We start from the raw sequence: 11,056 nt of genomic DNA on the forward strand, positions 1-11,056 counted from the left end.
AGTCTACGATCTCCATGATGGTATACACTGACAATTGGCTAGAAGAACAACCGAAATACCATGAATGAATTCTGACTAATTGAATCCCAATTGGCTGATCAACCGACTTCGGAAGGCTATAAATAGCCTCCCTTTATCAATTCAAAGGCAATAGATCACCTCTCCAGTCCTCGATTGGAAAATTTAAAAAATCTGCCACTGAAGCTCAAGCTTTCTGGATTTTTTAAATTTATGTGTAAAGCCTTAAAGTTTGGATTCAAACATCCTAAAAGTTTCCTTAAGCTCCGAGGAGTATTCTCCAATCCTTGGTAAACTTTCAATCACCCTCTAATTCAATCTTCTAATTTGAAATTGAATTTTTATATTTCAGTTTTCATAAGTTTGTAATATTTTTGTTGATGATTTTTTCGAGTGCAAAACGATCCTATGATTATTTGCAAACTTTCTATCAAGGTTAAAATAGATCAATCAATCTAAAACAAAAAATTCCAAATTTGAATTTGGAAAATCTTAAAATTGGGTTTTATAGTTCTTGAGCTAATTATCAAGAACAGCAGCCCAAAAAGCTTCCCAACATGTTTCTAATGATGTTTTGATCATGTTTGATCCATCCTAATCATTTTTTATCAAAATAAAAATTTTCATAAAAAATAAAATTTTCAAGTTTTGATTGACTCCAAATGAATAGTTAGTGTTCATGTTTTGGTAGCAATCAATCATATGAAGTATAAGGAAGCTATTCCAAAGCTCCTTTACACTTCATTGCAACTAAAAAACCAAAAACCCGATTTTGGTTCCTAAATTGTTTTGATGAAATCAAACTTAATACAAGTTGAATCAAACATTGAGATGATGTTCTTGATGTTCCTAAGAGCTTTGTGAAGAAACCTAGGCCCTTGGATCAAAGAATCTAAGCCTTAATCAAAACTGTAAAATTTGTAGTTGTTATGTTCTTAAGGACCGAGGATCTTCGATCAGGATCAAGAAATTGCAACCAGGAGCAACTCGTCCGACCGAGAAATTTCGAACAGGGCCGAGGCGTCCAATTGAGAAATTTTAGCTAGGACGGAGAGGTCATACCGAGAATTTTTGCACCCGACCGAGAATTCTATCCAAGAATCGGGAGGCTTTAGCACCCCGACCAAGAATCCTAATCCATGACCGATGGAGTCCCGACCTAGGACCATGGGCTTTTTAGCCCCAACCAATAAAAACACACTTAGGACCGAGGACACCGGTTCTGGGCCTGTTTAGTTGCATTATTCGAATTCCAAAATTATTTTTGTAATTTCGTAATCTCAAATCATTTTCTAAAAATTCCAAAAAATGAAAATGATTTCAAAATATTTTTGGGATATTTGCACAAAAAACAATTTTGAAGAGGGCTCGTTTGGGATTTATCTTTAAATACATTAGTTCTTCCTGTGTTTTCCTCCCTAGTCATCATCATCGACAAGAAGTATCAGCTTTTAAATATTGTTGTTATAATTTTAAATACACAAAAACATGTACATGCCTATGACCATAATAATAATTTTTAAAACAAAAAGTTATACAAGAGATTTTCATAAGCCAACACTTTATAAAGTAAAGACCGTTTTCAAAACGGGTACGAAGGATGAAGCGCATAAGCCCTTTCCCGAGTACACCAAACATCGAACTAAAATAAACTCTAGTGAAAAATATGTTTGTACACGTACACCTTTTTTTTATTGATTTAAAAAATCAATTGGCGATACTATTTCAAATGAAAAATCTTTTAAATTAATTATTTTTAATTAATTTAAAGACAGATTTCTAAAATCAAATTTTAATTTGATTATTTCAAATCTAAAAGATTATTTAAATTTGAACTCAAATTAAATATTTTTATAATTAATTTCAAATTGTTAGGATTTATTTTAATCTTTTAAAATAATGTTTTATTCTAAAAAGATTCTTGACATGCAAATCAAGGTTGAAATTTCTCGAACCTCGAGCTTTTTCAGGACAAGGATTTTCCGGGGGTTTTAGGTGCAAGGATTTCTCTGTCGGAGCTAGAATTCCTCGGTCAAAAACCATGGAGGGCTTGCTTTCTCGGTCGAAAATTAAGCCCAAGCTAAAAATCTCCCGGTCGGGTGTAGAGTTTCTCGGTCAGATGCTAGGAATGCTCGGTCGGGTGTAGAGGATCCTCGGTCGGACCGAGATCTCTCGATCGGTCATCAAGAACATAAAACTACAAGTATCAATGATCATTTATAACATCATCTTGATGCATCATTAGATCGGGATGATGTTTCATTTAATTCAAACAGTTTTCAGGAAAAAAATCGGGATTTCAATTTTTAGGATTTAATAGTGTGTAAGTAGTTTACCAATAGTTTCCTTGTACTTATAGGATCAAATGGAACCAAAATAAGAACACTCTGTTTGAGTTTTGGCTGATTCAAGAATTAGATTTTTTAAGATTTTCGAAGATCTTGACTTTATTTTAGATAATGGAAGCATTCTATTAGTTTTTAAGTAAACATGCTTAAAATTGATTGAAATTGATCTATAACCATTCCTAACATAATTTAGATCATGTTAGGAAAGCTTTCGAACTAGAATCCTAAAGCTACAACTCAAGAACAAACATCCGAATTTGAAACTAAATTCGGGTATTTTCGATTTAGCTTGATTCACTTGAATTAAATTCAACAGAAAGCTTAGAAATAATCTTAGGATCGTTTTTAAATCAAGAAATTAAATAATCAAACAATAATCAAGACTAACTGAACTAAAATATAAAAATTTCAATTTGAATTCATAAGTTGAATTAAAACATTAATGAAAACTTACATTGAGTTGGAGAACACTCATGAACTATTTTAGAAACTTTGTGACTACCCATAATCGAGCATTAAGCCTTACATAATATTTAAAAAATTTTAAGAAAAGTTTGAAAATTTTAGTGGTGGATATTATGTGAAGTGGATTGAGGACTTATGATTCTAATATGTGCCTTCATTTTGTCTAAGGAGAGATATTTATAGCCTCTTTAAGTCGGTTCGTTGCATATGGGCGTTTTGTTTGCGCTCGGGCTAACAGTGTTGATGTGCGTATTAGTCGATCCGCTACTTCGCGGACGCGTCTTTCTTCCGTTGCAACGGGCAACGCGGCTAACTATTGGGCGTTGGATGAGAATACAATGTTCATCCGATGATTGTAGGGTCTACTACACTAATTTCTTTTATTTACAGTTGCAACAGATCACAATCTTTTTTCAACCTTAGGGATTGTTTGAAATTAATTTATTTCAACTCCCTTTTGCTCCATTTTCAACTTACAAAATACACAAAATATTTCTAAATAGGCATATTATTTATTTTGTCTATTTATTATATTTTTCTACATATTCTGGGGGTTTATAAAAAAATAATTTTGGATAAAATGAATACAATACTTATCCCAAATTATTTATTTGAATCTCTTTTTGTCTTTAAAATTAATTTGGGATATAATGAATACAACATTTATCTCAAATTATTTTATTTTATTTTCCTTGGCCTTTATCCTAATTAATTGAGATTGAATTAATACAATAATTATTTCAATTAATTATTTAATCTTGATTTGGCTTTGATTTTAATTATCTTAAATTTTTTATTTAAAATAATTATCTTAAAATTTATAAATTGGGTAGGTGAAGTTTTAGTATTTAGACATAAATTACTGTACTACTTTTATTTGATGAGTCTCGACTCTTGTGCACATAATCTTAAATTCTATTTGTATTCAAGAGTTAGATAATACTCACAAGTAAGATTCTTATATTCAAATTAATTTGATGCATATTAGTAATATTATAGTGGAGGAATGATAGAGAGAGCGATGTTGGGGAAGCGACGCCCCACTTGGAAGTCACCGTGGAAAAAAAAGCCACGGTGGATGAGAGAGAAAAAAATAAAAGGGCGTGCTCTTCTTCAATTTTGATAAAATCATAGCCAGACTATGATCAAATCATAGCCTTCACATATCGAAAAGATCTCAAAAGTACGAGCTTTAGATTTCTTTGTCAATGAGAAACCAAAATCGAAGCAAACGACGACTTAGAAGACGACTACTGCGATGAAGACCACCGAGAAGAAGACCACCATGAATTCTAGTACCAAGAAAACGACTACCGCGAATAAAATGATCGTGAAGAAGACGACCACGGAACTAAACTATAATATTATTTTTAACTTAAACTGTAATGTAAACTGAAATGTTCTTTTAAGGTGAAGTGTAATGTCTAAAATTTAATGTTATTTTTTAAATTAAAGTGTAATGTCTGATAAACCGAGGTGAAATATTGGTAATATTGGTCTGTTTTAGACGAAATCGTACAGAACATTCCATGTTGGACCGAAATGGTCTAGAATGGCCATGTTGGGGATGAAATGGTCCAGAACATTTATATGTTGGAGACGAAATGGTCCCTAACATGGTCATGTTGGGGACCAATTGATCTAGAACATTTTTATGTTGGAGACGAAATAGTCCAGAACATTTACATATTGGAGACAAAATGGTCCCTAATATGGTCATGTTGGGGACCGATTGGTCCAGAACATGACCATGTTAGAGACCAATTGCTCCCGAACATGGTCATGTTATGGATCAATTGGTCCCGAACATGACCATATTAATGACCAATTTGTCCTAAACATGACAATGATAGGGACCATTTGGTCCCGAACATGGTCATGTTAGAGACCATTTGGTCATAAGCATGGTCATAATATGGACTAATTGGTTATGAACATGACCATGTTAAGAACGAAATGGTCTTGAACATGACCATGTTCAGGACCATTTCGTCCCCAACATGAACATGTTCAAGACCATTTCGGTCCTTAACATGACCATGTTTGGGACCCAATTGGTCCTTAACATGGTCATGGTCATTATTATTTTTATTAATATAGTTTCTCTCTTATTCTTTAACTTCATGTATCCTGAAGTTGAAATACACAATGTTCAAATCCCCAATATTGGAATGACTTTTCCTTCCTAAAAGGAGCTTTGCGAATTTTATAGCGCATATGCTTAATCAAAGGGTTTTGGCATTATAATGTAGGAACAAGAAACGATGCAGATGGCAAACAAAAGTGGTTCTTTATCGCTTGTTCCAAAAGTGGTATGTTCTACAAAAGGGAAATTTATTTTACAATGTAAACCTTCCACCAAGACAAACTGTAAGGAAAAAATAAACGTTGCGGATAATAATGAAGGTATTGTTGAGATTACTAGTGTCTTCCATCAGTATAACGATATTTTGAGCCTAAAAAAAGTCAAGACATCTTAGATCTCACAAGGTTCTAGAGCCCAATGCGAAGAGAAGATTGGATTTAAACGGAGAAGCTGTAATTACTTTGACAAAAACATATCAATCACTTGTAGTTGAAGCTGGTGGATATGATAATATGACTTTTGATAAGAGAAGTTGCAGAAACTATATTTCATAAGCTAGGAGGTTGCGGTTAAAAAATGGTGATACTGAAGCGCTATGTTAGTATTTCTACTGAATACAAAACATATATTTAAATTTTTTTAATGTATAGGATGTGGACGAGGAAAATCAAATAAAGAATGTCTTTTGGACTGATGGAAGATATAGGGCTGCACACGAGTACTTCTCGGATGTCATCACATTTGACACAACATATTTGACAAACTGATATGATATGCCATTTGCTCTTTTTGTTAGTGTTAATTATCATGGACAATCAATTTTGATAGGATGCAGATTAATTTCTAGTGATTATTCAAAATCATTTATCTGACTTTTCAAAGCATGGTTGACATGTATGAACGGGCGTGCTCCAAAGGAATAATCACTAACCAATGTTGATCATTGGCCATGGAAATTGAAAAGGTCTTTCTGAACACCCATCATCGCTTTTGTCTTTGGCATATAATGAAGAAACTCCCCACCAAATTCTCTACACATGCTCATTATAAAAGTATAAAAAAGACATTCAAGAACATTGTCTATAACTTAATCACAATCGAGCAGTGTGAAGATAATTGGCTGAAAATGATAGATGAGTTTCAGTTGCAAAACATTTATTGGCTGAACTCCTTGCACTTAGAACGTGAAAAATGGATTCATGTGTATGTTAAATGTCACTTCTGGGCATGCATGTCAACATCTCAAAGAAGTGAATCTATGAATGTATTTTTTTTTTATGACTTTGTTAATTCTAAAACATCTCTAAAACAATTTGTAGAGCAATATGATAAGGCCCTTAAGAGGAACATAGAGAAGGAAAAATATTTGGATTTTCATTATAATAATTCGATCATTCCAATTGTGAGTGGGTATTCATTGGAAAAGCAATTTCAGAGTGTATATACTAACGACATTTTTAAGCTGTTCCAAAATGAGGTGAAATGGTTGATGTTCTGCGACACCTCTATACTTGAAGACGATGGAACAAAAACTACATTTGGAGTGGTGGAGATCATACAAGGTAATGATGGAGAATATTGGAGATATATTTTTGTAAAGGTAAACTTCACACCGACGGAGACATATTTTGTAAACTGTCAATGTCAACTGTTTGAGTTCAGAGGACTCCTGTGTAGACATATGTTGGTAGTTTTGAGAAGAATGAAGGTGAATATGGTGCCGACTAATTATATCTTGGACAAATGCCGTAAAGATTTGAAAAGAGGTTATCAAAGTATCAATAACATTTATGATTATGATATGAGTGACATTAAAAGAAATCGGTATAACTATCTTACTCTAATGATGCAAGAGCTACAACAAAGTGCAGCACAATTTGATCATAATACTTCTTTTTTGGCTGAAGTGGTGAAAGAAGTGAAGGAAAAGTTTATTGCATATTCCACAACATCCTCTTCTACACCAACACATTTTGCACATGCACATTTTGCACCAACACTTTCTTCACATACATCTTCTACACCAACACATTCTTCACATACATCTTTTGCAACTCAGTTACAGTAGAAAATCTTAAACTCAGTTTATTCCACTATAACTCAGTTTTGTTACTATCATTAACATTTAATTCCATACTATAAAATATAATTTTGGCCAGATTTGTAAATGATAGTAATAGTGGAGAATCTTAAACTTAGTTTATTCCACTATAACTTTGTTTTGTTACTATCATTAACCTGTAATTACACACTTTAATTTTTAATCAAATAAAAAATTATAGTACCCCACAAATTCAATAATTTCTTATTTTTACTAGGAAACAGTTCAAAATTCTCTAAACCCTAAACCTAATTTTTAAATGGGGTTTACTATGACACTCTACTAGCTGTCTTTATTATATCATGTCCTTAAATCTCCTAACTCGGATACAAAACCAGAAATATAAATCAGAAAAAGAAATAAAAACAGTTTTCAAATATTAAATCAAGTTCCCGAACATGGAAATGTTCAAAAAAAACTCTAACTATAGGATAATCATGTTCGGGAACTTACTTTCTGTAAGTTTTGGAATTGGATGTAGTTGAAAAAACTGTTTCTCCTAAAAGTATAAGTAAAACGATTTTAGGGTTTTAGTTGTTTGCTAACATTGTTGTTCGCCATTGATTTAAAGGCTTACCATTTTCAAAGCTCGAAAGAAAGAAGAAATCACCAAAGTCCGAAGTCGCAAAAGAAGAAATCGTCAAAACCTGAAGTCGTATAAGAAAAGGGAAGAAGAAAGCAAAAGTCACGGAGGAGGAAGGAAGATTAACTGTTCGAAACTCAGAAATTAAAAATGGAAAGGGTGAGAAAGAGATGGAATGGAAAGGGAGATTAAAAAAATTAAAAAAATGTTTTATTTTAATTAGATCACTGTGACTTTTTTTTTCCACGGTGGCTGTAGCTGTCAGTGGAGCGTCGCAGGAATCGTTGCTCCAACGTTGCTTCCTGTCATTATTCTATTATAGTGTCCCTATTTTAAAATTTTCTAACTAGAGTGAAACTTGTTTAAATTTGTTAATATATATAATTATCTCTAAAACATCATTTTAATTTAAATAAAAGAAGTGTTAGTTCAAACACATCGAATCTAAATGTTTCCAATCAACTTCAAATAAAGTCATAGAATACCTAAAATTGAGTCAACTTCAAATTGTAAAATTTTAATATTAGTTATATATTTTTATTATTATATAATTAAATATAAAATTAATTTAAATAATAATAAATAAATAACATGAAAAGAAGTTATAATTAAAAGTTCAATTTAACAAGTTTATTTATTTGATGAATAATTAATACTTTTTCTAATAAGTAAATATAAATTCACTTTATTTATATTTAAAATGGAATAGAATCGTAAAATCCTATATTTAAAATCATATTAGTTTAACTAATTTAAAAGTTACCTACAAAAATAAAACCAGAATTGATATGTTTTTTAAATCGTAAGATTTTTTCTGACTTAGATGCATGTATATATAGAAATCACAAAATATTTTTAGGTCTCCATTTAGAAACAAGAATTGCATACAAGAGTTGATTCCAAGTATCTGGAACACCAGGAAGACACCAATGGCTACAATCATTTCCTTTGCCACCATTACTTCCATAACTCGAAGGGTGTCCGTCAATCCTCATTTGTGACAAAGTTGTTATGTCAAGTAAAGTCACCGGTTTCGACATCTTTCTAAGCACTTCCTTCATTACAAAAACCGAAGGATGTGGACCTCCAGGATATAATGATCCGTGAATTGGTTGTGTTTGTCCATTGCATGTTCCATTTATACTCATTTTCCATTCTCCGTCGCTAATAGATGTAACAATTTATGTTAGTTAAATTCAAAAATCATGAATTTTGTGCATGATTATTAAAGTAATTTAAGCTATAAATAATAAGAACAAGAGGAATTTAAGTACTCATAATGTGTAGGAGAGATGCCTTGAAAGAAAACTTGAGTGATGTTTGGATTGATATTGGAATCTACCCATTTTGACCAAGTTGTAATGCCTTTCTCAAATGCAACCAAACGGTCCATATCTCGATATATCTTATTCCCTTCTTGAATATAATCCCATCTGAAACACACATCATAGAATTCAGCCTTTAGACTATCTTCCATCCACAAACTCATTCTTAAACCCAAAATGCAGTAAACGTCACATCAATACTAATTCATCTACAACCCAAAAACTCATTTCCAAACTCAAAAGAATATTCTTAGAATATTCCTTTCTTACACTAATTTTTTAATCCTATTAATATTATCTATATATTTATCAATTTTATATATTTAATCCTAAACTTTTCTTATTCCTTTAATAAATTAAAATAAAATTAATTATATATCAATAATTAATACATAACAAAATAATTCAATAATATATTTAAATAAACAAACATACTATATTAACATTTAAGTTAGGCAAAATATAACGTAAAATAAAATATATATATATATATAAAATTTTAAGTAAAATATAATTTAATTATAAATTTAAAAAATATTATAACTTTTTATTTTAAAATTAAAAATTAAAACACCAAATAAAATGTTTTAAATGATTTATATAAACAAGTTTAATATTTAAATTAAAGAGTTTATAAATTTGAAGGACTCATTTAAAAATTTAGAAATCTTTTTGCGAAATAAACAGTACAACCCCAAATATGCATTTTTATTTTAGAAAGAGAATAAGAAATGAGTATGAGTTTGCGTTTTGAGGGCCGGTTGGAGGAAAATTGGGTATGAATTTGCGTTTTGAGGGTCGGTTGGAGATGCTCTTAGTAATACTTAAAAGAGTTTGAATTCAAATATTTGTTTATTTGGTTAATATGTTTGTTTAAACTTTTGTTACTTAGCTAGTGTTAAGAACATTATTTTTCACATATGATATTAACAAAATGAGACATGTATATGTAATATGCAAATGAGTAGAAAGAACTTACACTTGCTTTCTTCCTTTGTGTAACCACCAATGCCATGTATTAAATATAAGCATATCAAATCCTTTCCATGAATTGCCATTTTCAATTGAGTCTAGCTTGAGAACTCTTCCAATTTCTTCGCTCACTAGGTCAATTAGGAACGCATTTCTTGAGAATAATATCGAGACATTATAATCCTGCAATTTACAAACATTAAATCACGATTACTAACAAGGATGGATGTAAATTGTTACTTAATATTTTAATTTAAAGATGTTTAATTATATTGATCAAACTTAACTCCCTCAATCACATTGAAAGGTGTCAATTTTCAGTTAGAAGTTGACAAAACATAAATTTCATTGTATTTTGAGCAAGTTACACAAAAATTATACCAAAACAATTACTCACCAGAAATGTGAAGATTGAGACCTCAGATTTCCTTTGAATAACAAAGTTTGAATTAGGGATTGCAATATGAAGCATGCAGGTTAGAGATTGCCACATATTAAGGCTTAATGAATCTCCCACAAACATTATCTTCTTCCCCTTCAATCTCTTTAACAAATCCTCACCATCAAATCTGAAAAAAATAACATTACTTCAATTTTTCTTCAATGAATCTGATGAACAGAAAGGTAGAGAGATTACCTTGGCAGTTCACATGACTTGGGCTTCCATTTATACTTGAGATGGAGCTTATCTGACCGTTTATTTCCCTGGCAGTCAAATTGCTGCAAGATGAACGGACAGATGGAAGAGTTGTAAGGAGTGATTGTATTCTGATCATACACCCAACTTCCTTGGAAGAAATCACAGCCGTTTGATTGATCATGGGATTCTCTTCCATGTTTCCCATGGACATATCTCTCTATTATCACCCCATATGATTGGTTAAAACACAATACCAAGAATATCACTAAACTACTGCATGAATTACTCATGTGATGAACTACCATCGCGCGTTTGCGTTCTAGAGAGAGAAAAAAACAGGCTAATAGAATATTTTATAGGTTTAAGATGATCATGAACTGGTTGGTTAGAAAATATATATATAGGCCAACTTGGACAAGAAGACACATAATTGGTTTTGTAATAGGGGATTTATCCCCTCTCCTGGATCCAATAATAAGTTTGAAATTTCTTTCTTAACAAAAATAAAAATAAAATAT

The 11,056-nt window shown here is 31.4% G+C and overlaps 1 protein-coding gene across 1 annotated transcript; it reads right to left on the reverse strand.

The window, feature by feature from the left end:
* Nucleotides 1-8,424: 8,424 nt before the first annotated feature.
* LOC124915430 (protein trichome birefringence-like 41) lies at nt 8,425-10,908 on the reverse strand. The gene is made up of 5 exons (XM_047456143.1): nt 10,536-10,908; nt 10,296-10,467; nt 9,906-10,081; nt 8,876-9,034; nt 8,425-8,765 (listed from the first exon to the last, which is right to left on the reverse strand). Exons 1-5 carry the CDS (start codon nt 10,841-10,843, stop codon nt 8,444-8,446), a joined length of 1,137 nt encoding a protein of 378 aa, XP_047312099.1. The 5' UTR covers nt 10,844-10,908; the 3' UTR covers nt 8,425-8,443.
* Between the last annotated feature and the right edge of the window lie 148 nt (nt 10,909-11,056).

The sequence above is a fragment of the Impatiens glandulifera genome, chromosome 9 (assembly GCF_907164915.1).
Source record: "Impatiens glandulifera chromosome 9, dImpGla2.1, whole genome shotgun sequence".
Taxonomy (NCBI): domain Eukaryota; kingdom Viridiplantae; phylum Streptophyta; class Magnoliopsida; order Ericales; family Balsaminaceae; genus Impatiens; species Impatiens glandulifera.